Source organism: Quercus suber, unplaced genomic scaffold (genome assembly GCF_002906115.3).
Source record: "Quercus suber isolate HL8 unplaced genomic scaffold, Cork oak 2.0 scaffold_1, whole genome shotgun sequence".
In the NCBI taxonomy this organism is placed as follows: domain Eukaryota; kingdom Viridiplantae; phylum Streptophyta; class Magnoliopsida; order Fagales; family Fagaceae; genus Quercus; species Quercus suber.
This window is the reverse complement of record NW_027069468.1, coordinates 2262402-2289208: the sequence shown is the minus strand read 5'-3', so window position 1 is coordinate 2289208 and position 26807 is coordinate 2262402. Positions and strand designations below refer to the sequence as shown.

General features: G+C 36.1%; 2 protein-coding genes and 1 non-coding gene across 3 annotated transcripts; 2 read left to right on the top strand and 1 right to left on the bottom strand.

The window, feature by feature from the left end:
- Positions 1-11752: 11752 nt before the first annotated feature.
- LOC112032901 (uncharacterized) lies at positions 11753-12604 on the top strand. The gene has a single exon (XM_024065666.1). It carries the CDS (start codon positions 11753-11755, stop codon positions 12602-12604), a length of 852 nt encoding a protein of 283 aa, XP_023921434.1.
- A 4842-nt stretch (positions 12605-17446) lies between these two features.
- Positions 17447-17519, top strand: TRNAR-CCU (transfer RNA arginine (anticodon CCU)). Its single transcript has one exon. It is a non-coding gene; the product is annotated as a tRNA-Arg (tRNA).
- Positions 17520-17725: 206 nt separating this feature from the next.
- Positions 17726-23468, bottom strand: LOC112040732 (protein NETWORKED 4A). Its single transcript, XM_024073626.2, has 4 exons — positions 23211-23468; positions 21568-21624; positions 20627-20738; positions 17726-19919 (listed from the first exon to the last, which is right to left on the bottom strand). The coding sequence occupies exons 2-4, from the start codon at positions 21580-21582 to the stop codon at positions 18181-18183; spliced, it is 1866 nt and encodes a 621-aa protein (XP_023929394.2). The 5' UTR covers positions 21583-21624; positions 23211-23468; the 3' UTR covers positions 17726-18180.
- Between the last annotated feature and the right edge of the window lie 3339 nt (positions 23469-26807).

Genomic DNA, 26807 nt, shown 5'->3' with positions numbered 1-26807 from the left:
TTTGTTGAGAAACTTTGGTAGTGGAATATATTATTTGTGAGATTAATTACTAGGCTTGCCTAATTAATTGCTTAGTTAGCAGTCTCTATGAATGTTCAAAAATTGTATAAAACATTATAAACGTTTAGACCCCTAATTTACAAATTACCAATTCAAGCTTAATATCAAACAAAGTATGTGCGGAAAATGAATATAAGCTTATACCATAATTGATAAACAATCTAAACTAAATAAAATCACATCCACATCAGATATTAAATGTATCTCTTTCCTCCTAGAGTCTTCTCCACCTTGAGAAATCATCAACTACCACCATAATGTATCTCTTTCCTCCTAGGCTTTCAGTTCTTGTAGGCCTCATTAGATCAACGTGAAGAAGCTCTAAACACTGTGAGGTAGCAATCACATTCACCTTGTGATGGCTTACTTTTGTTTGTTTTCCCATTTGGCATGCTCCACATATAGTCTTCTCCACCTTTCCAAACTTTGGAAGTCCCTCAACTGCCTCAAGTTTAGATACTTTAGATACTTGTTTGAAATTTGCATGTCCAAACCTGTGATGCCAAAGTTTCAACTTATCAACACGACCACTTTTACACGAAATAGGTGCCGTAGGGACTACTTCATAGCAATTATCAGTAGTCCTATTTCCCTCCAAGACTTGAATCCCTATTTCATCAATGATTATGCACCCCTTATTTGAGAATTGGACAAGAAAATCTTCATCAAAGATTTGAGTGATGCTTAAGAGATTTAGCTTCAATCCTTTGATGTATAGCACATCTTTCAATAGAGGTAATCCTGGTATTTCAACCGTCTCTTTGCCGAGAACTTGCGCATGGCTCCTATCACCAAAAGTCACATAATCACAGGCTTTCTCTTTATGAGTCTTAAAGAGTGATTTATCTCCTGTCATATGACGAGAGCATCCACTGTCAAGATACCATAAGCATGAGTTGAAAACCTTCAATGCGGTGTGCACAAACAGACAAGCATGAGACAAGCATTTTTTACCATCAAACATAACTTCATCTTTATTTTCCATGCTTCTGCTAGATTGAATTTTTGTTTTTAGATTATCAATCTTTTCACACAATGGTCTATTTCTTCTTTTTTACTTTTCAATCAAAGAGTTAGACTCACATAGACTATTGTATAAGATGTGGTTTTTAGTTTCAAAGTATTTCAACACGTGAACAAACATCCTAGCATGTTTCCTGGATTTAATTAACTCTAAAAGTTCATTTTTAGAATGCCCTTCAATCATACTCATAGAGTCATTGCCACAAACATCTAAGTCACAATTCAGTAAGACCTTTTTCACAGCAGCATCCATAGCCAAGGGGTCTAGGATCGCACTCAGGTAATCAAACCACAAAGAGTACATCCGCTCTGTTACCAATTGAAAGTTCAAGATATGTATAAAACACCCTTGAACATTTAGACCCCAAATTACAAATTATCAATTCAAGCTTATAATTAAACAATTAGTGTGCGGAACATGAACATAAACCAAACACAGAATTGATAAACAATCTAAGCCAATTATAATTACATCTACAGCAAAAAATAAAAGGCAAATATAAAGGAAGAGAGATGCAAACACAAGGACAACACGCGCTACATTATTGAAGAGGAAACCAAAGCCCTCGGCATAAAACCTCTCCGCTGCCCCCCAAGCGGTAAATAATCCACTAAAGAATGTAGTTGGGATACATGAACAGCAGAAGAGCCTCCAAGCCTAATCTACCCAGTGTACCCAAGCCCTCCAAGCTTCTTGCTCCAACGAGGTTGGGCTGAACCTATTTCTTCTTTAGCTTACCGAATTCCGCTACTAAACCATAGCATCAACCAATAGTCATTGGTCCCTTCCAAACTACTTTCCTTAGCACCAAATGTACCTTCTTATAGATGTGGGTGTGATGAGAAAAGTATTTGATTAATGACCTCTCAAGAATGTATCAATGGAGATGAAGAGAGTAAAGAAATTTGTAGTCTCTTAGTGAAGATTGGGGATGAGGCAATCTTGTTTTTCTCTAGGGCTTCTCTCATAAAATTCTCTTTGGAAGCTCTCTTGATTTCGTGGGTATAAGGGTCTATATATAGTGGTGTGTGTTTGGAATACGAAGAGTCAGTTTTTGCCAAACAGGGTAAGTTGGCGGCTTGGTCTTGCAGCTTGTCCAAGTCGCAAGTTCAAGTTGCGAGGTAACGACCTGGCCAGCCTGGAACTTTTGTCCTGTAGTGCAACAGCGGGTGTAATCCTTCACTTTCCTGCTTGCTTATCACGTGCACAGCATTTGGCAGCTTGCAAGCCACGAGTCAGTTGTAAGTCCTAGCCGCGAGTCTCTGCTTCTTTGCACAAAGATGAGCAATTCTTCACACTCTCTTCACACACTATCCTTACATGAATCCCACCTAAATACAGGGTTACTAAGTGCTAAATTACAAGCAAATTGGCACGGAATAAAACCAACAAGATGGTTGATAAATTTAAACCTTACAATAATTGGTGAGAAAGAAAACACACATTTACCCTATTTATAGGAGATTTGCATCCCCATTGTGTAGTGTATCTTGGGTTGGAATGGGACCCCCTTTTTCCCATCGTGCTGGCAAGTTAAAGTTGACACTTAAATCAGAATTCTTTCTTGAGGGATGCTGATTAATTACAAAGGCTTTGAATGATCAAATTTAAGTAACATGAGAACCCAGCCAACATGTCAAACTAGAGAGTTTCTATACCGCTGGCTGTAGGATGTTGCAAGCTATTGTTCTTCGTGCAGTATACGAAGGTGATGCGATGCCAATGATTAGAGATTCTTGCGGTTGTTTCTTTCCTAGTTTTCCAATATTACTTCACTTAATAATTGCTGATATGGTTGTCATAGTTCAAAAAGTATTCCCAGTAATAGCAAGAACTGTGAATGACGACTTTTAAGTACAACTATTTCAGTGATAAAGGTACACTTCAACAAGCATCTAGTTATTATAGTAAGGAAATAGACTAATTGTGTAGAATCAACAAATCATAATACATGAAGCACCCTTTACGCTAAAAAATAACAGATTGGCACGTTGACCTCCGCCAATCAAGCATGAAAGAACAAGCAATGTTATGCTTATGCAATGCACATTTAATAAATAGACATCATGGCTACCGTATACTAAATTTGCAAGACATTGAAGCTTAAGATTCAAAAACTTAAGGTACATTAATTTGGGACGCTATAATAGGCTATATAATGTAATACCTATTTTTTAGGAATAATTATTCAATTGTTTGGTTGTTTTTTTATTACAAGTAATATTTTTCCTTAGAAATAGATTTTCTTCATAACTATTCCTTACTCAAAATGACTATAATAACTATTCCTTTAACCTACATAATAAATACATAACAATAAAATAAAATTCCTAAACCCCCCTCCCAAAAAAAAAAAAAAAAAAAAAAAAAAACTCCTTGTCACTGCTCCCTCTCTCTCCTGTGAATCAATTCACAACTTTTTTGGTGGCTTCATTATTCTCCATGTTAATTTTTGGACAAAACTTAGGGTAAGTTTGGTACACTAAATGAGGATTAAAATTGGAATTGTAACTTTTATAATTGGGAATAAAATATGTTGTGATGGAATAACTAAACATATTCATAGGTTTGGTTGTGAGTTGTAACATTAGAATAAAACTTAAGATTTTTTTTAGAAAATATCTTACTCATACAATTATATTTCCTTAAAAATAATATTTTAAAAATTTGAAAGAGAGATGAGTTAATTTTTATTATTTTATTATTTTTATAATTGTTACATATATATGAAAATTTTGTTTATTTGCAAATACATTAATTTTAGAATTACTGCACTGGCTACGAAATAGCTATTACAAAGCTTTTATAGAGGAATAATTATTACTCATTTTAAAGAATATCTATTTATAAGAAATGACAATTCATTATAATAAAATATTACCAAACTGCCCCCACCCTCCCTTAAAAGTTACCATAACTTTTGAGTGGAGTTATGTGCTTTTGTGTTAAAACTCCTTTCCCTCTACGTTGTGTGTGTGCGTGTGTTTGTTTCTCTGTAAGGTTGAATTTATTCAATCATTTTGTTGGCTTTATTCTGTGCCAAATTTTCTTGTGATTCAGCATTTAGAAACCCTGTATTTAGGTGGGAATCATGTAAGGGTAGTATGTGAAAGAGTGTGAAGAAAAGTTCAAGAGTGTGCACTCAAGAAGAGCCTCGCGACTAGATCTCACGACTGGCAAGTTGACAAAGGTGGCATATGTGTGAAGCATGTAGGGGGAGCTAAAGGGTCATGCTAGCTGTTGCACTACAGGACAAAACCTCTAATCTGGCCAGACAATTAGCTCACGACTCGTTCCAGTCGCGAGCTCGAGTTCCAGAATGCCCTGTTTAGTTGTAACTGACTCTTCGGATTCCTTATACACTCTACCATAAATACTCTTATATCCACAAAATGTAGAGAGCTTCTAGAGAGAATTTTGAGAGAGAAACCCTAAAGAAAAATAAGATTGACTCATCCACAATCTTCATCATTTGATTCTCCAAATTCCTCTACTCTCACCCTTTCCATTGATATATCCTTGATAGGTACATTAGTCAAATCCTTATCTCACCATACCCATGTCAATGAGAATAGTTTTTGGTGCTTAGGAAGTAGTTCAGAAAGGACAAATTCATTTTAGTTGATGCAATGGTCTATTGTGGGATCTGGTAAGCTAGAGAAGACAAGGTTCGGCGTAATCCTGTTGGCGCAAGAAGCTTGGAAGGCTTAGGTGTATTGGGTAGATTAGGCTTGGAGGGTCTTCCGCTATTCATGTATTCCAACTTTATTCTCGAGTAGATTATTGACCGCTTGGAGGGTGGCGGAAAGGTTTTTCGCCAAGGACTTTAGTTTCCTCTTCGATAACACATCGCTGTGTTGTCTTTGTGTTTGCATCTCTCTTCCCTTAATCTTTGCCTTTTAATTATGATAGGCCAAAAATGTATTGACCTCATATAATAAATTAATTGATTAATTAGCCAAGTTTATTAATTAATCAAATTAACATGCAAATGTGTGGTAGTACAGACATATCACCAACTGAACCAAGTATGCAGTGGAAAATAAATTAACACAATGATTTGTTTATGAATGGCGAAATCCTACACGGCAAAAATCCCACCAGGTGATTTTAAGGTCATCACTCCTGAAATTCCACTATTATCATAACAAGTGGTTACAAGTAAAGGAACCCCAGTACCTTATGCCAACCTACAATTGAACCCTTACCCCAATACCCAATTGGAATTGTTCTGTAGTGACAATTTCTCCTTTCGATGCACGGCTCTTAGTACGTGACTAACCAATTGTTCGGATCCCAATACACGACTTCAATCACCAACTAGAGACGGTTGTTTGCTGCAAAGTTCTTCAGTTCATCCAAATGATAAAGATCCAGAAGATGCTTAGCCACAACACCCTACGGTGCACAAACACAGCAACTTCTTCACAAAAATGATGAATTAGGGCAAAACTCTGTCTCCGGTCACAATTTGCTTGAACAAACGTTGCTTAACACTTGTGCAACTAGTGTCCTCTTTGATGGCCTTTAAAATAATCCTTTTATATGTCTAGGATTCTTAGAAAAGAAAGCCTAAACACATAACCATAGATTAGAGTTAAAACAAAACTGAAAATCTGTTTTTTTTAAACCTCGACAAATGCCTAGCTGTTGAGCTGCTGTCAAGCCACAGGGCTAATTAGCTCTTTAAACCTTGACAGGTGGCTAACTATCGGCCTAGCAGTCAAGCTTTAATAACAAGTACTTTCTTGGCTTGAAACTTGGATAGACTTACATAGCTTCAACACTTGATCTTGAAAAAAAGTTTCTTAAAGTATTAAACACATCCTAAATCTACCCAAATACAATTAAAGTGCGTTTTGTCAAAAGATTAGTCAATTACATAAAATAGTGACATATGTTCCTAACAAGTGAATCACATATGTCATAACAATCTCCCCATTTGGCAATTCGTGACAAAACCACAATAAACAAATGAACATATGTGAGAAGTCATAAAGCATTCAACTCATATTCACTTGTTGAATACAATAAAATCTATTCTAACACAAACTCTTGAAAAACTTTGCAAGAAGAGAGTTCATGGCAAGTAGACTTTGACAACTTGTATTTCTGAAACACTTTAAATAAAACTTATCAAGGCATCTTAGTGTGAAATAGAGATAATATATTGCATACACGTAATAAGAAGCATGTGCATAAAATGAGAAAAGAAATAACACATGTAAGGGTAGGTGAAAGAAACATACATCAACATATATAGAAAATAAGTACAATGTATGTCACTAATGGTCACAAGACTCATGTACAAGAATAAATGTATTTAAAGTAGAGAAAAGAAAAAGATACAAATAATCCTCACTACATCCCTTAGATATCAACACTCCCCCTAACAAAAATCTCCTCTACTAATTCACCCCCTAAGTATGACTACTCTCATATGCAAAACTACTTCCCCTTTTTGTCATGAGTGACAAAGGGTAAGAGTGTCAAGTAGACATCTCATTAGTAGAGCTAGCATCTCCATCATCATCATCATCATTGGAAGCATTATCATCATCACCATCATCATCATCCTCAGCCTCAGAATCAGAAGCCACTGGAGGAGGTGGAGGAGAAGCCTTAGGAGCAAAGGCACCCATGACTTCCTGCCGCCATGCAATATGGCCAATACGAATGTTTACCAGATATAACTCAATAGAGAGTGTATCAAGGCGAGCATCCATGCGCTGAAGCTGCGCCATGATGTCTCCGAGTGATGCATCGCTCATAGAAGAGGAAGGAGCGGATGTGGATAGCGTAGATCAAGAAGGAGCCGAGCAGGTTGGAGGAGCTACTGACCCAATCTGTCGTGACCTAAACTGTGCCTCGCTACGTTTAATGGTAGCAGTGTCTATGGCACAAATGTGAGTATAGTGGATGGACATTGGAAAGGGAACAGAAAAGTGGCGTAAGATCCTCGTGATAGCAGAAGGAAAGATGAGCTTACCATGGGATGCCGTATCCCTATAGACATCTAAGATAGAAAGAATAAAGTGGGAAGGAAAATTTGTGGTAAGATGCTCAAGAAGGGACAACAAAAATCAAGCACAAGGCTTTGTGATAGAGTTATAATGAGAGAGAGGGTGAAGAACAAAAGTCATAACCGTGCTAAAAAACCAAGGACCTTTTGCAAAGTGTGAACAATAAGTGAACTGAAGCTCACCCTAAACAGAAGGGCACTCATAAAAAGCTGATTTGAGCTCATCTTTGGACACAGTCCTTAGACGCTCACAACTAAGATAGTCAAGAAACTCTACCCTAGGTACATGGAGCACATCCGCAACAAGCTGCGATGTGACAGCAATGCGCTTACCTCGAACGCAAGTATGAAAGCGAGGTACTGAAAAATCAAATCCATGCATGCTGAAGTAAAACTCCTAGATCAACACGGATGGACAAGTGACCAGGACATCACAAAGTGACTCCCAACCCCGACTTTGAATGACAGTGTGTAGGTCAATGTCGGCGAAGTCCGCTAAAATGACTCGGCATTCTGAATGAATGCCTCGTCGAGAAAAGTTCTCCGAGAAGGCCTTATGATCATTCTTATCATGGAATCGAACAGAGAAGGAGTAGGATCAGAGAAAGTGGATGCCCCAGAACGAAGAGGGTTCCGGGACGAAGCAGACTTTCGTTTAAGTGTCATAGATACAACTAACGTAAACAGAAAAGAGAGGGAGAGAGAGAGAGACAATTAGAAAAGTCCCACCACAGTTCAAATATAACAACTATATTGAAAAGAGAGTACGTATGCATGGTAAATGCATGAACATGTGACATACAATATAAAAGGCATCATGGGCTTAGCCCAATCTAATCCTACCAGTACACAATAAATTGCACACATCTAAAATGCATGATAATACTGTTATAATGCTTATGTGATGCAATGTATGAGATTTTAAACTCATTTAAGCAAAAACCCATCCTAAAATTTCAATAAAAGCTCAAAAATTTTGAGAAACCCCAAAATTTTTCAAAAACCCCAAAACCTAGATCTAAATGCATGAAATGCATGAAGAATGATAAGAAAAGAGAGCATACCAAGTGATTTGAAGCAAAGAGAGTTCAAAAAACATGTGGGTTGAAGGTTTGGAGAGAAAAAAGAAAGTTTGGGAGTGAAACAATGGATCTGTTGAGAGAGAGATCAAGAAAAGTAAGAAGAGGATCATGTTGAACCTATATATAAGAGTTCAGTAANAGATAAATAGAAAACCCCACCTACGTGACAAAATACAAATCATTATTTATTTATTTATTTTCTAAAATCATAATCTTTTTTTATGTGATAGATTCATGATTCATCACAGCAATTTTTTCTAAAATCAGAATTAAGGCTAAGGTCTAGGTTTTTTTTTTTCTTTTTATTTTTATTTTTTTTCTTTTTATGATAAGTAATAAGTTTTATTGGTATCAAAAAAAGGTCACCCTAGTACACAGGGAGTGTAAATCAAGTACAAAATTACAAGAATCAAGAAAATCAAGGAAAGAAGAAAATGATTGGTTTCAATAAGCAACCAACCAATCCAATAATGTTCTAAAAAAAATAACTTGAGGTCTGGTATGTATCTCTCATTATCTTCAAAACACTTACTATTTCTTTCCCTCTAAAGACACCACATTAAGAAATGTGAGAAAATTAACCATATATGACTATTTTGATGACGACCATGTATGGAAACCAAAGCCCCTATTGCTGATTAGCTTCCCATGACTAATAAACCTTATCCTCATCCAAATTCAACCAACCAATCCAACACAAACAAATCCAAACCAAACCAAAATAGAAAACAGAAAAAGAAGATATAGCAAAACCATTATCTTCCTATCTCTTTCTCCCTCCTCCTCATGCTGCAACATTTGCAAACCTCCTTGCTCTCTTTCCTCCCATAAAAAACCATTCTCCCCCCCTCACTCTCTATCCACTCTCCTCAACACCAAACCTTCCTCTCCAAATACCCTTTTATCCCCCTCTTCAACCCATATCAAATTCTTTTTTTCTCACCAAACCAATTACTTCTTGCCTCACAAAACATCAAGCTCAATCACTAAAGCCATCTTTACCAATACCCACATGCTGGTTTTCATTATACCCAATAAGGACTAGCAGCAAGATTTGTCCAACAACAACAATGCTGATTTTCTTGGTTAGCACAACCTATTTTTAAATTCAAATCTATTGTACTTGTCATAAAATCAGGCCGCATGTTTCAAACATAAATTTTCCCACAAAATACATGCATTTGTACTAAAGAAATAGCTAATGGCATTACTATTCCATAGAGTTAGCATTGTTTTTTTTTTGGTTCTAAAGGGTTACAAGAGAAGTACACCATGCCTTCTTTCTCTTGTAAACAGTTCATCTGTTCTAAATAAACAAAGTGTCAAAAAGGTATAAACTTTGCCTCTGCCTGGGCCGAAATTTTGTACATTAAAATTTTCAGGACAATCAATGGTGAGGGCCTCTCTCTTTAAATTGAGAAATGATAATGTTCTGGTCAAGATTAAAGAAGAATAAATTCTGGGTTTCGTCTATATTCCTTGACACCATGGTGAATGAAATTAATACAAGACCATTTATAAATCCGAGAAAAATATAACGGTTGGAAACAGACAATATCCAAAATCTGTGAACTAAAAAGTCAAGAATCCAGAATGGACACTACAGGACTAGAAAGTTACCTGAGAAAAAGGGTGAATTTGGATCAAGATATAAGCAGTGACAGAGAGCAGTGGTGGGTGGTGAGTAAGTGAGAGAGAGTGAGAAATAATGCGTGAGAGTGAGAAAATGGAGAGGGAATTTTTGGTGGGAGATGGGGTTAGGGTTGAAAATTGGGGGGAAGATGAAAATAAGAACTGGGATTAGAAAATTTTGGTGGGAGTATATTTGCTTTTTATTAGGCTTTGGGATCGGAAAAATTGTGGGCGGAGATGCTGCCTATTTTTTGGTTATTGATGAGTAAGAATCGATAACAGCTTATTACAAAATTGACCGTAATTGACATTTGTCAGTGGTTTTAATTTGAAGTTTGAACTCATCATCCAAAGTATTTTTTTTACCCAACTGGTTATTAGGGATAGGATGTTGGAAGAATGCTCTCTTAGTCTTTTGGGGAGATTTCTCACGACTAAGTCTTTCAACCAACGTGCAGCCATGGCTTTATTGCGATCTGTGTGGAAGTTGGGTTCTGACGTTCGTATTGTTGATGTCGGAGATGGTGTTTTTCAATTTAAATTCACCATGGAGAGCCAGTTGAAGTGGGTGTTAGCGAATGGTCCATGGAGTTTTGAAGACCATCCTTTGGTGTTGTGCAAGTGGGAGCGGGGCATGACAGCGCATTCTGTTCGTTTCAATTCAATACCAATGTGGGTACAAGTGTGGGGGCTTCCTTTTGATCTATTGTCTGAGGAGGTTGGTAGAGATATTGGTAATGGTTTGGGAAAGGTAGTGGAGGTTGATTTGAAAGTTTTTTCATCAGACCAAGCCCGTTTTCTAAGAGTAAGGGTTGAATTGCCATTGGAGAAACCGTTACGAAGACGGGGTGTTATTGCAAGTCCGGAAGGTGATAAAGTTTGTATTGGTTTTAAATACGAAAGATTGGTGGGACTATGCTTCAGGTGTGGTCGGATTGGTCATGAGGCTAGAGAGTGTTTTTTTCAAGTTGATCACCAACAAGAACTCCCTTACGGCGAATGGTTGAAGGCCGGGATTCGTAAAAACTTTGCTACTGCTAATTCTGGGGGCGGTTTGGTGCGAAGAGTGGATGATACGCATGTGGGTCCAAGCCGTGGCAGAATATCATTGCAATCTGAGAGGGAGAACGTAAGCATGGAAACTGATTCTGTGGGAGTAGTTATGGGGCGAAAGCATGTTCAAGTTGACCATGGTGTTCTTGGTGGGCCGTCCAAGGGTGGTGCTGTGATTGGAGCGGTTGAGAAGGCTGAAACAGTTGCATTGGGCGAGAAACGTAATCCTGACTTTGAGGCTATAATTTCGGAACTTGATAAGGATATCCATTCAGAACCTATTATTTCGAATATAGGTTCAGTCCGTGTAGAACAATTGGAGGACAAAAGAGACTTTTCTTCGGGCTTGGTTGAAGTAGTGGTGATGGACGCTGACTTATCTCTTAATAAACAAGTTTCAATTGAGAAAGACGTGGAGCCATGCACTTCTTTATGTCTCCAGGAGGTTGCATGCAAATTCAATGTTGGCAAAGGCATGGGCCAAGAGTGTAGTGATCCGGTTGTTGGTAGGCCCAAATGGAGTGCATCTAAAACAAAAGGTGCCTTTCACAATGTACAAGGCCCATCTTTAAACAAATCAGGTGGAGGTACTTTTCAAAAGCCCACTTCAAAGGAGCAAAATTTAATTCATGCGGCTGGAATTGGGCTCAAGAAAGGGACTTGGAAGAGGGCTCAAGTTAAGCCACGGTCTGAAATAGAATTGCCACTTAATACTTTGCTGGGTCCAAAGAGGAGTAACAAGGATATTTCATGTGTGACAGAGAAGGCAGATGGAGCAAAAAAGAAAACCAAGGTGAGTAACAGTGAAGTTTTACATGTTTTTTCTGGGGTAGATCAGAGTACATCGGCGGAGGTTGCTACGCAACCCCGCTGGGAATTATGAGTCTGTTGAGTTGGAACTGCCGCGGGCTTGGGAACCGTCGGACAGTTCGTGCCTTGGTGAAGGTAATCAATAAACAAGATCCCAATATTGTCTTTTTAATAGAGACAAAATCTGATTTGGATTGGATGCTAAAAGTTCGTGATTGGTGTAAATATAAAAATGGTTTTATTGTGCCTAGTAGGGGAAGTAGTGGTGGTTTAGCTTTATTTTGGAAGAAAGAGATTAGACTTGATATTCAGACTTATTCACACTCACATATTGATGCATGGGTAGATGGAGAGGATGGTATTGGTTGGTGGCATCTTACTGGTTTTTATGGTGAACCTTATACTTCTAAAAGAGGGGAGTCATGGCAAACACTTAAGCATTTGCATGGGACATCTTCTTTACCATGGTTAATAATTGGGGACTTTAATGAAATTACTAGCGTGGCTGAAAAGGAGGGGGGAAGTAATAGAACAAGACAGCAAATGAAATACTTTGTTGATACCATTAATTTTTGTGGTCTTAAGGAAGTTCGATTTACGGGGCCATTGTTCACTTGGCTGTATTTAAAAGAGGATGGGTCCCAAATTAGAGAAAGGTTGGATAGAGCTTTGGCTACGGTAGAGTGGTTTCATTTATTTCCAATGGCTAAGCTTGTTCATCTTACATCATCGGTTTCAGATCATTCCCCTCTTTTTCTTCAGTTTTACGCTAAACCAAGAAAACAGAAGATGGGTAGGGTTTTCCGGTTTGAATCAATGTGGTTAAAAGATCCAAGATGTGAGGCTATTGTGGAGAACGCTTGGGATGATGGATTACTTGGTGGGTCGGATGATGTTCTTAATAAATGCTTGGAGAGTTGACGTGCTAGACTTGAGGTGTGGAATGGCTCAGAATTTGGCAATGTCGGGAAAACAGTGGCTGAATTGCAGAAAAAGTTGGAATGGTTAGAGTTGCAACCTTCAACACCAAATATGATTAGATCTTTGAAAAATACTAGAATTGAGTTGAATTGTTGGATGGACAAGGAAGATGATATGTGGAGGCAAATATCAAGAATTAGTTGGCTGCAATCGGGAGATAGGAACACTAGGTATTTTCATGAGAAAGCTTCTACAAGATACAAAAAGAATTTCATAGAGGGTTTGTTAGATGAGAATGGTAGGTGGTTGGAGGGAGATGAGCACGTGGAAGAGTTGATGTTGTAGTACTATGGGAGGCTTTTTACCAGCAGTGGTCCTACACATTTTGAAGAAATCTTAGATGCAGTCCAACATAAAGTCACCCCAAGGATGAATCAGTTACTTGTTAGAGAGTTTACTAAAGTTGAAGTGAAAAATGCCATTAAGCAAATGTACCCGTTGAAGTCTCCTGGACCGGATGGCATGCCTCCATTGTTTTATCAACACTTTTGGCCCAAGATTGGTGCTGTGGTTACTTCAACTGTTTTGGCCTTTCTTAATTCAGGTATCATCCCACCTAATTTTAATCATACACATATTGTCCTTATTCCTAAATGTAAAGAGCCAAAATCTGTGACTGATTATAGACCCATTAGTCTTTGTAATGTGGTCTATAAAATTGCATCTAAAGCTATTACTAATAGATTGAAAAAAGTACTTCCTTCTATTATTAGTGATACTCAAAGTGCATTTGTGCATGGTAGGTTAATCACTGATAATGTTCTTGTAGCTTATGAAATGATGCACCATATTAGTCAAAAGAAGAGTGGTAGAATGGGTGATTTGGCTCTAAAACTTGATATGAGTAAGCATATGATAGGGTATAGTGGATATGGTTGGAAAAAATTATGCAAAGGTTGGGTTTTGATGAGAAATGGTGTGCTCTGATTATGAGATGTGTCACTACTGTTTCTTATTCAGTGAAGATTAATGGCAAACCTAAAGGGCATATTATTCCAAGTAGGGGAATAAGGCAGGGTGACCCATTATCTCCATATCTATTCTTGCTATGTGCGGAAGGTCTTTCTGCTCTTATTAAGAAAGAGGTGGAGAATGGAAGGTTGGGGGGAGTTGCGGTGTGCCGTAGGGGTCCCATAATATCCCATCTTTTCTTTCCGATGATAGTCTCATTTTTTGCAAAGCTTCTTTGGAGGAGTGTGATGCCCTTCAGAGGGTGTTGAGGGTTTATGAATGTGCTTTGGGCCAACAGTTAAATCGTACCAAAACTTCTCTGTTTTTTAGTAGTAATACTCCTATGGATATTCAAGAAATTATTAAAGAGAGGTTTGGGGCTCAAGTGATTAAGCACCATGAAAAATATCTTGGTTTGCCATCATTGGTGGGAAGAAATAAGAAAAATACTTTCAATTCTATTAAGGACAAACTAAGGAAAAAGCTTGCTGGTTGGAAAGAGAAGTTATTGTCTAAGGCAGGAAAAGAAGTGTTGATAAAAGCTGTGGCACAGGCAATCCGACGTATACTATGAGTGTTTTTAAATTGCCTGATTCTCTTTGTGAGGATTTGACGTCTATGATACGTAATTTTTGGTGGGGGCAAAGAAATGAAGAGAGGAGGATAGCTTGGATGAGTTGGGAAAAATTATGTGCTCCAAAAAGTTGTGGTGGGATGGGATTTAAAAAACTTAAGGAGTTTAACTTGGCTTTATTGGCTAAGCAAGGGTGGAGGCTTCAACAAGGTCATGATTCATTGGTGTATAAGGTTTTGAAAGCTAAGTATTTTCCTACATGTGATTTTTCACAGGCTGTTTTGGGTAATAATCCCTCATTTACTTGGCGGAGTATTATGTTTGCTCAACCCCTTGTTAAAAATGGCTTACGGTGGAGGCTTGGTAATGGTGAGAGTATCCGGATTTGGGGTGATAAATGGTTGCCTAAGCCTTCAACTTTCATGGTTTCATCTCCTAGATTGTTTATGCCACATGATATGAAGATTGGAGAATTGATAAATAAGGAGGAGGCTTCGTGGAAGGCTGATGCTATAGATGCTCTGTTTATGCCGCATGAAGTAGAGGTTATAAAAGCTATCCCAATAAGTTTTCATCTACCCAAAGATAAACTAATTTGGGCTTGGAGTAATAATGGAGTGTTCTCGGTGAAGAATGCCTACTGGGTTGCTTGCCAAATGTCAATAGTTGATTTTTCTGGTTCAAGCTCTGATGGCAACCAAGAAAGGAGTTTTTGGAAAAGTCTATGGCAGATAAATGTGCCTCACAAAATAAGGCACTTTGCTTGGAGGGCTTGTCGGGACATCTTACCATTGAAAACTAACCTTCTTAAAAGAAATGTTTTGCAGGTGGCTATATGTGATGGATGCAACATGGAGGAGGAAGATTCGATCCATTTTTTCTGGAAATGCAGCAGAGCAAAAGATCTTTGGTCATCGTCCAAGCTGGTTTTTCCAAATATAATGGACTGGTTGAGTTCTTTTAGGGAGATGGTATGGTGTTTATTGATGGATGAAAAAAGTTCACCTGAAAATTTGGAGTTGCTGCTAACTTGTAAGTAGGTGTTGTGGGGAAACCAGAATGAAGTTAGATGTGGCGGAAAGCGAAAAGATGGTAGGATGCTTCTTCATTGGGCGACTCAATATCTGGAGGAATATCGTTCTGTCATGGTTTTGTCACCAGTTACAAACACTTCTGTTTCTCATGTTCAAAGATGGAACCCGCCACCCACTTCATGTTTTAAGTGTAACGTTGATGCTGCCGTGTTTGCTGATATGAAGTCAGTGGGAATTGGTGTGATTGTACGAGACTGGCATGGGCACTTTGTAGCAGCAATGTGCAAGAAATTACATGCACCACTGGGACCTCTTGAAGCGGAATTGAAGGCTGTTGAAGTTGGTATGCGGTTTGCAAAGCAATTGGGTTTATCAGACATCATCATGGAAGGTGATTCACTAATGGTTTATAGAGCGTTGAATCAGTCATCCTCACCTTCGGCCTCAATTGATGCGGTAATAATGGGGATTAGTTTAGCTTCATTGGAGTTCCACAATGTGTTTTTTTCTCATGTAAAGCGTAATGCTAATTCCCCAGCTCATTTGTTAGCAAAGTATGCCAAGGGCATAGTTAATCAATGTATGTGGGTGGAGAATTGTCCTAGTTTCTTAGAACTTGCAATTCTTCATGATGTAAACTCTAATGTTGTTTAATATTAAGTGTGTGATTTCCTATCAATATATATATATATATATATATATGGTTGGTTCTTAAACATCAGATCAACATATATTTTTATCCAATAATTTTTTTTTGTTCTAATTTTTGTTTGGGAGTTAAGAGATTTACTGGATCGTTTTTGCAAAAGAAAGTTGCGTTGATTTTGTGAGAGAGTTGCTTTCCCCTTGTTTACTGAGAAGAAGCGAGACAGAGGAAGAAAGAGAAAAGGAGGAGAGAGAAAAAAATAATTTTTTATTAACTGGGTGATTATTTTAATAGATAATAATATTTGGAGTTGTTACAATAAATGCTACAATACTCTCTTCTTTAAGAGAGCTATCATAGAGAGGCTTATGGAGGTTTTTTTTATCTTTTTATCTTTTTATGTGTTCTCTCTCTCCAAAAAAAGGCTTTAGAGAGCCTATTGGAGATGATCTTATTAGTCACAAAATCTGGTAGGGTTCAAAACAAATTTAAAGGGATCATTTTTAGTCCTTGAATTTTAAATTGATCACTTTTATTCCCTAACAAACTTAAAATAATTATTTTTAATCTTTAATGTGTCTTATAGAGGGATGATGTGTCAATTTTTAGTTTGACTATATCATCGTCACATTAGAAAGATTTAATGGATGTTCATGGAATGACTAAAGCGATCCTTATAAGTTTGCTAGGAACTAAAAGTGATTGTTTTAAAGTCTACACAAAACTCTTTAATGAATGTGAATGGTGTCATTTTAATAAATAAATGTTGTACCCATTACAAACTGTTTTTTTTTTTTTTTGGAGGATTTATTTTCGAAGAGGTTAATTTCCAAACTCAAATTCACTAGTTGTTACTTTTGGGGAAAGACACTTGTTATTGTTATAAAGCACAATTTCTAATGACGTCACATCAATAACATAATAAATTTTCATAATTTTTTTTAAAATTTTTTAAATATTGTATTTAAAAATTGACATATTAATTTGTAAAACTTATATATGAATATTACTCAAATTCAAAATCACAAAAGTAGCAGAAGTAGGCCAAGGCCCAATCACTAATGATGTTGTATAAATAGCATAATAAATAAAATTTGTAGTTATTTTATTTTAATATTGTGATTAAAGGCTGATATGATTTATGTATTACTATTACTCAAATTCAAAAAAGTTAGTGGAAGTAGGCACTCTAATCCTTTAGAATGTGATTTTGAATTCAAGTAATATTAATACAGATATCTTTCGAGCTAATATATAGTATATACTAACATGCTAATTTTTAATTAAGTGTGTGTTTAACATCAACTTATTTGGCTTGTGTATGAAAATGGACTAAAATATATTTGTACTTTGAAAATTTGAGAAACAATGAGGTTTTAAAAAGTTATATTTTAGCACCAAAAAAAAGAAACTAAAATTTGATTCTAAAGTTGGAATATTAGTATAATTTGGCATATCAATTTGTATGATTTTTATGTATTAATTAATATTACTCAAATTGAAAATCATAAATGTAGGGGAGGTTTGAATCACTTATTAAATTCCTAATATATTAGCCGCTTCCTTGGTGCAAGCAAGCGCCTGTAGCTCAGTGGATAGAGCGTCTGTTTCCTAAGCAGAAAGTCGTAGGTTCGACCCCTACCTGGCGCGCATCTCTCTTTTCCCTTAAATATTTTATTTAACCTTTCTTTTTTGTTTTTCGTTTGTTTTGTTTTTTCCATTCGCAACTTATTGAAGAAAACAAAATGCCTGCATCTCATATTCATAAACAAGTAAGTTACTTCATGAAATTTAACAAATAAAATAATAATGATAATAACAACTTCATAATTCACAGCATATATCAAACTCCAAGGTTTATAATTTACATACAACTTTTTTATTTATTTTTTATTTATAGAACATACTACTAAATTGGTAAGAAGTTTAGTAGTTTTCAAATGGCAAAGGCAATCCAACTCAATGTCAACACATTCAGACCAAAACTCGAATTTTAAACTTAAAAAAAAGAAAAAAAGAAAAAAAGAAAAAAAAAAGTGACGTGCAAACTTCAGCTGAACTCCACAACTGCCACGCCAAATTTCTATGTCACCAGACTGCCCCCAAAAACAGGAAACTCCTGCATTACATGCCCAATATATATACACACACACTGATGTACCATGAAAACCATATGATCATGGTCCATACTCCATAGTAAGAGTTGGTACTTCCAAACCCAGAAAATGAAAGATTCACTCTGGGAAAAAAACAAATGACTTAGAAGAAGAAGAAATATATTTAAGTTTAGTAGTTTACATAGGTAAAGTTATTATGATGCCAAAACTGGAACTCGCTTGTGCCCCATAAAAGCCTCCCGAAGCATATGATATCCATTCCTATAATGCTCGAGAGAAAAGCATAGCTGCCTTATAGCCTCTCGTTTCTCCTCTGCTCCTTCCAAGATCACAACTTTTTGCTTCTCAATCTCCCCCTCCAGTTCCTTTGCTCTTGATCTCAGCTCCTCCAACAATTTACGTGCCCCGTCCATTTTAGTTGCAAGTTCCACATGTTCCACTTGTAATTGCTGCAAATACACATCCATTTCGTCAATGCGTTCATCTCTAATACTCACCTCTGCTTTGAGTGCCTGAACTTTTGCATTAAGTTCATCTCTTTCTGATGTTAACGTGTCAAGGCTCTTATTCAGATTTTCTATGCGAACTCCCCTCTCATCAATTTCTGCCTTCAACTGCACTAGTTCACCGGTAAGTCTTTCCTCCATTTCCATCTTTTCAGCCTTGGCCGTTCTGATCTCATCTTCTAGCAAACGGGCATGACTTTCCCAATCTCTGACCTCCTCTTTCAAACGAGCACGTTCCTCCAACACTTTAGACATTTCCGTTTTTAATTGTGATTTTTCAGGAAAAATCTTCTGCTCAGCATCAGATACTTCTTGTTTCAAATCCCTGATCTCACGATCCCGGTCTGATAAACTAGCTTTCAACCTGGAAATTCTTTCCTGCAGCTTGGAGACCTCTCTTTTCTCTGAATTGAATTTTGTTTTCCAGGAAGTGATTTCTTTTTTAGCCGATTCAAGCTGCTCCCGCATATGGCGTATGTTTCCAGAGGATTGAAGTTCAAGCTTCAAACTAGCAATTTCCTTCTCCGAGTCCTGAAGCCTTTCTCTGTTGATTCTCAGCTCTTCCACCAATGCTTTAATCTTGCCATCTTGGTCCAAAATGTCCGACTCTGACTCACCAATCCTTTCTAGAATATCTGGTGTCTGATTAATTTCTAAGTCCAGCTCAGCATCCCGCATCTTCATATCTTCCAGTGTTGACGATCCAAGCTCTGACTGGTTATCGTTACCGAAATCCGGTGACTTATATCTCTGGTTCTCAATTTTCAGCCGAGTTTTCTCTTCTTCTGAAAGGCGTATTTTTTCATTTGCAATCCTCAGTTCTTGCTCATACAGTGCAATTCTAGCATTGAAATCATCAGGATTTTCGATTTTTGCTCCCCTCAATGAACCATCGGCATTCTCTTCATGTTGCATTCGGAGCCTCTCTTTCATTTCACGGAGCTCAATCTCCAATTCAATTGTCTTCCTGTTCACCCTTTGATCACCACCGTTCCCTGATAGAACTGAGTAATTGTTGACCGAGGAATCATCAGATTCTGCTTCAGAGTCGGTCAATGTAGATGTTTCATCCCCTTCTTTCTGGCTGATATCAGTGCCGTTTCCACCAGAGCCAAGGAAGTAATCAAAACCAGCAGCTCGGTGGCTAGATCTACGACGACCCAATTTATGATCAGAAATATAGGACAAGTCCAAGCTAATGTCAGAAGTGCCTGAGCCCTGGGATTGGAGTTCTGAGGGAATATTCTTCCTCAAGTCTCCCGTCACATGATCATATCGCTCAGCTAGTGACCGGTAAATGCGGTAAATCTCCTCAACATGAGAAATCAATTCAGGTCTCTTTTGATAATACATCTCAGCCTTTTTGGCAAATGAGTCTCCATCCTCTTCAATCAACTTCAACATACGTTTGATGCTCTGGTCCATCTCTGAGGTCAATGATCGTTTTTTTATCCTCTTGTACGGCATTTTAGATAAATTGATTAATGCATTTAACAGTTATGTGATATATAAAATGCCTGGTTTGAAAACCTTAGGCAGTTGGAAACTGAGGAATACCTTTTCCCCACTAGGTTAAGAGAAAAAGAGGACTCTAATAATTTTTAACAATTGACCATTTTACTCATTTTAACCTAGCTTGGTTTAGAATGTGAAACTAAATATTTATGCCAGCCAAGAAAAATCACAGATACCAGATTACAGGTAACAAATGTCGTTCAAACAAAAAAGAAAGATAAGTCTTAACAAGTTCTTTAGCTTGTGTTCATGCACATGGGATGTCCATCCATGCGAATGAACACAAGGTTATCAAAACAGCGTCAGGCAAATATAGTAAAAGGTTACAAACCTAATTCATATTCTTGAGAACATAGATGTCCATCCAACGATGTTTGAAAACCATAAAAATTAGGACAACCAATAGGGCTAGATCTAAATATAATATTAATACTCAGTCAAATTTAGTTAATGATAAATTTGTCTTTTCTCTAATTAGCTGTTTTTATGTACCTAGAAAACTATGACTCAAAATAGCAGTAAGATACGGTGATCTATTTCCTTTGACTTATTACATGTGGCAATTCATAAAAATGAAGAAGAACAAATCAAAAGGACAAAATGCTATCATAGTGCTCACCCTCAAGATTCTCTGCAAGCCACTTTGAATTTTTTGGACTGACATGACTATCCCACCACCACGAACGAGACAGTCTTGATTCTGTCCTCTTCGGAAGCTTAAGGGATCGTTCCTGAAATAAAAACTGAACAATATTACACCGGACACATTAAACAGCCACCTGATGTTCACAGGTCCTGCTGAAGAAACCAGATAGGGCTGGAAAAAGAAACACAAATTTTATGTAAAAAGGCCATTATAAAAATAGATATATGCCATAGTTCAGCATTATTAGGTTGTCCGGTGGTAAACAACCAGACCATTGTGTTTCAAATACCATGCTATGTTTTACGCATCGCCAAATCAAATATGATATTCAGTCTCTAAATTATCAAACCTGCTGTAGCCGCTACAGCCTTCAAGGCATGTATCAAATATCATTGCTTCTTACCATCACGTCCATTCTATACTCACCATCTTTAATTTGATCAAAGAGTCACTACATGGACATGATTTTTCAAAGTCCAATCATTACAATGCATATGAATGAAGCATTTTGATCGGTTGATAACCAAGAGAAAATGTGCTTCGGATATAATCTTATAATTCAGTAGGATAGGCTTAACAAAACTTAATGCAAAACACAAGAAAGAAAGGCTAAAACATACAGTTCCACAAGTATCTTGCAAGATGGAGTTATAACTTATTCAAAGTTTCACAAGGACAATAGGATTAGATCAAATGCGCTCTAAATAAAACATGAATTATTCAGTTGTTTGAGTGTCAAGAAAAGTAAATATGCAAAGTGAGAAAGCTGTATTAACTTATTCAAAGTTTCACAAGGACAAAATGATTAGATCAAATACGCTCTAAATGAAACATGAATTATTCAGTTGTTTGAGAGTCAAGAAAAGTAAATATGCAAAGTGAGAAAGCTGTATTATTAGAGTTTAATTTCTTACCAATGTCGTAGCCATCTGCTAAGTATTTGAAAGTCGTGGAGATTGAAGAGAGGAAATCTGAATATCCAAAAAAATCAGTTAAATAATCTTACATGCGACTGCAACTGTAATAACTACAGCTCATGAATAGTAATACTAACTAAATCTGGAAAATGGAACAGGTAGATAAATACCTACCACATATTGTTCAAAGACTAAAAATAGACAAATGACAACCGAAGCCATTTGTCTTTTAAATAAGAATATTTTTTCTTCTTTTTTTAGGTAGACAGGAAAGGTCACTGAACTCTAGGCTCCATTTCTGTACTTTGAGAAGCGCAATGCTATAAATACAACCAAAAAAAAAAAAAGCAATATTTTTCGTATCAATTGAATTGACCAGCTTTTATTTATTTTTATTTAGATTCACTGCTGAGTATTGATATTATTTTTTTTAATTATCACTAATAATCTACATTGAGTAACATGAATAGAGAAAATATAATTGAGTTAGCTATTATTCATGATATTATGAATTTATCCTCTTCTTAATAAACTTAGAGTTTACTTACGAGTTTTTCATTAAGGAAAAAAAAAAAATCTATCACATGAATGAAAGTTAAAAATTTTAAAGAAATTATTATTATTATTATTATTATTTTTTGGTATCTAACTAGCTCTATAGATTTTCTCATTAAAGAAAGCACCAAAGTCTTGAATAGACTGGGATTTTTTTTTATTTTTTATGGGGTAAACTATTAATGTCACCGAACCCACATGCTAGTAAAAAGTAAAAACATAGAAGAGTTGAGTTGAGAGTTAGGTGGGTTCTCTAAGGTTATCATATATATATTAATAAATAAAGGGCAAAAAAAAATAAAATAAAATAAAAGCAGTCACAGGCAGTGGCACAATGATCTAGATGGAGCGTGGTGATCACGGGCACAAAAGCGCGAAAAATAAGGACAAGTCCTCGCGGCAATTCAGACCATGTATCTTAAGACACAAAATAGAACACAACTGTCCCAACAAGAAGTCCAGCTATGCCACGCGTTCTCTCCTTATTATCTAGACGTGGAACTCTCTAGCTTAAATTGCAGGCCATATATTTTATAATTATAATTAATTATATTTACTTAATTAATACAAATAAATAAAATTAGGAAACTTATAGAGAATTCAAAAAAAAAGAATATAAAGAAAAGAACGTCAATATCATTATTGTAAATCAGACTTAAATTGAAACATCCATATGTTAATTGCAGCATATATTTTATAATTATAATTAATTATATTTACTTAATTAATACAAATAAATAAAATTAGGAAACTTATAGAGAATTCAAAAAAAAAAAAAAAAAAAGGAATTATGAAAAGAAAGAAACATCATAGTAATAATAGTCCTTATATTTTGTATTTGTATAAATCAGAAAAACCTTAAATTGAATCCCTTTTCATCTACCAATCCTATATATGTTAAACTTAGCAGACCAGAGAGAATGGAATTACTATGTTTTAACTAGAATGGAATTTACCCAAAAGAAGAAAAAAAAAAAAACAAACAAGGAGATTATGCAGACGCAGAGGTATTAACTAAATATAGCATTTCCGGTAACAATATATATAATTCAGAGAAAGCAAAAAAATGAGCGGAAGAAGTTTACCAGAGTGAAGAATATAGAGCTTTTGTTATTTCAGAGAACTGGGGTGATGGATCTAACTGAAGAAGGACTTGCTCTACACAAAAATCTCCAGAAAAGTCTGAGTTTGCAGAGAGAGAGAGAGAGAGAGAGAGAGAGAGAGGAGGCCTTAGTTCTATGTATCTATCTGCAGTTGTACACTGGTACATAAGAGAGGAGAGAAGAGAGAGAGAGAGACACGAGAGGTGTAGGTGGGAAACAACTTTTCAATTTAGCTTTTTCATATGGAATCAGAATGGAATTCAACAAAGTCAAGCTCTCCCTTTTTTATTTTCTTATTAAATTTCAATAAAGACACCTATCATTATCTTAATGATTTTTTTTTCTTTCCTCTTTTCTCCTTCAAAGGCTTTTTTTTTTTTTTTTTTTTTTAAGTACATAATTATCAGAAAAAGGAAACATCTGTTCAGATTCAAAAGACTTGTGAATTACTAAATTAACCCTCTTTTCTAATCATTCTTCTCCTTAAAACTCCCATTTAGCTTTTAGTATTAAGCAAAAAAAAAAAAAAAAAAACTCTCCACTCTTTTATTTTTATTTTTATAATAATTATTTTAATATGATGTATTATAAAATAAAGAGTACAAGATGGAGGATGTATTGTTAAAATAATACATGAATTTTAAAAAATAGATTTATTAAGCAAAATTTTTTTTAAATTTATTTTTTAGCATTTTCAAATGGAAAAACTAGTGAAGACAAAAGGGCATTATGGTCAAATTACTTTTGATCGCTTCCAATGAAAATTTAGTATTTTTTTTTTGGATAAATGGATATTTACTATTTAGTACTTAATTATCACACACATATCGTGCCGACCCGGTTGTTTGTACTCCACAAATAGTCATTGATTTATGACTGATGAGTGCCTCCTGCCTCGCCATCTTGAGAGAGGACTTTCTCACAAAAAAAAAAAAAAAAAAAAAAAAAAGCTTGAGAGAGGTGAAACAAGAAGAAAATAAATAAACAAATTTTTTTTTTAATTACTAAGTAAACTAATAAACCTACATATATTATATATAGTCCCTGTTTTGTAAGCTTGAGAGAGGTGAAACAAGAAGAAAATAAATAAACAAATTTTTTATTTATTACTAAGTAAACTAATAAACCTACATATATTATATGTAGTCCCTGTTTTGTTTTATTATTAAACAATCACCCTTAAGCGAATTTTGAAAATAATATGATATTTCATATTTGTCGAATTTCCTATTTTGAGTTTAATTAGGATCGTTGACTAAAATCCATGTGCACTTTCTTGATTTCTTGAATGATAAAATATTTTTAAAATTCTTCTAACATTTAAATAAATATAAGATGAAATGAACTAATCAATTTTCGTTGAGTATAATCTTTCTATACATTGACCAATTAAATATATGAATGCGAAAGATGAACAGCTGTTGAAACATGTGAATATATATTTTTTGCTTTATCTCGTGTAGTTGTGTTCATTGTTGTCTCTATTTGATTTTCATATTTAATTTTATATTGTATATTTTTTTTATGATATCCGTTTTTTATGATTATATTTTTTACTATTAGAGATTTTATCAATTAAGTTAACTGAAATCCACATATATTGTATTCTCTGAATTGTGAGGGTAAAGTATGTGATAAATAGATGATAAATTTGTCCCAATCCCAACCCCTCGCGGTGATGTTTGACATTAAACAGATTGAAGGGCACATGGCAGAAGAGTGGGGCTTTCACTTTGTGCCATAATAATAGGGTGACCATTCTCTCAGTTTTGGTTCAAGAATCATGTACGAAACACATATTAAGGCATAATATATTGGAGAGGAAGATTGAGTAAGCCCAAGACTAGTAGGCCCAACTAGTCCAGCAGGCCCAAGAGTTGGGTTAGGAATGTCTAATCCAAGCAAGTCAAAGCCTGCCAATTCAGCCCAAAAAAGCTGAGGCCCAAATTCGCAACCCCATCTTGATAGGTTAAGTTTTGCCCTTGAGGTCTCATGCATGATGGACAATGGAACAAGCTTAAGTCATGCCCACTCGGTCCTGCACCTAAACATTTTGATAGGGGTATTTTTGGAATAAGAAATTAATTCTTAACCACAGTGTGCGTCATCAAAGACTGTCACACCAATGATAAAGCATACGGAACCAATCCTTGAAGGAGCCGTCGGTCTTGAGAAAGGTTCGTCTGGAACCTTGTGCCCTATGCCAGCAAAAGCTGATGGCTGAGTGGACGGACCCTTGTTAAGCTGATGGATACATTTTCACACTAAGCAGACGAATCACATCGACAGACGGATGGGCACACCGACGGTTCCCATGTGGCCTTACGTGGTCTCCACGTACATTCCTATATGGAAATACCTTGTGCACTACGCATAAAGGCCCTACCCCACGACTTTTGCCTTCCCAATGTGGAAGGTATCCCTAAGATCTCGGTGCCATTAACCCCACCTCCTCCCTACAAGAAAAAACCTTGTATTCCCCAAATTTGGACCTCCTCCACATCGCTATATAAACCACAAGTATCCTTTTTTCCATGGTACACAGAAAATTCCTAGCTCTCTCACTATAGAGTTCTCAAAGATTTCTCATTCACTGACTTAACCTTCAGAGGGTCTTTGGCCAATATCTCACCGGTGCTCTTTGTTTGGTTCTTGGTTTCTTGTTCTACAGGTACCCACTGAAGTGTTTGAGGACAATTAGCTCACTGATGATTTTTATGTATCATCACATTTCACACCAGTTCAAATCCATGAAAGTTTTAGGTTGGACATTCGATCTTCCTCCCATTAGAACAAAGGCCTGTAAAGGGCCATCCTCCCATTCTACATTTATTAGGCAAACATACCACCATTATCATTAAATGCATCAACACAAGGTAAAGAGAGAGCATGGCGAGAGCGTCATCAGGTAAAGCTTCCCCTAGGAATTGCATGAGTGGGTGATATGTTTATGTGTGGGCTGGTTAGCAAATATCTTAAGGCTTCAAGTTAATTAGATGACCATTACAACTAATTTATTAAGTATAGGTCAAGAGCTGAATTGAATAAAGAAAGGACTAGAAAAGAATTGCAACTGAACACTTAACGAAAACACTAGGATTTATAGAATCGTCCTCAGAAAGTTCGAGGAAGAGTTACAAAGATGTAGAATCACACTTTATATTTCTAAGATTTGCAGTTTACAACTTTTCTCTCTTATCTAATTTTTTATGGATCTCTTATGCATGGGGATCCATCCCTATTTACACTTGTGAAGACACCCTCCCTATTGTTTACCTGTAGGGTGGATATTGTGCATGAGGGATCCATCCTTATTTATACTTATGGAGGTACCCTCCCTACCATTTACCTATAGGGTGGATATGGAGTAGAGAAGATATTTGTCTCATCTTCTAGTTTCCCCTTCTTTTGAGTTAGAGATGGGTGGAAATCAGGTTTTTTAGCACTGTTATGTTATGTTGTGTCATTCAGCCATAAATGTGGCATTATTAATAAAAAAGGTGCATGTATGGTCTATTTGGGAACAATTTATTTAGGTTTTTGCTGAAATCTTAAAACTGAAAGTATAGTAGTAAAAAA

What these genes read in the sequence shown, in the direction of transcription:
- LOC112032901 (XM_024065666.1), top strand. Translation starts at nt 11,753, where the DNA reads ATGAGTCTGTTGAGTTGGAACTGCCGCGGGCTTGGGAACCGTCGGACA.
- LOC112040732 (XM_024073626.2), bottom strand. An exon ending in GCTTGCAGAGAATCTTGAGG is followed by an intron (nt 19,920 to 20,626) that starts GTGAGCACTATG and finishes CATTGACCTCAG; the next exon opens with AGATGGACCAGAGCATCAAA.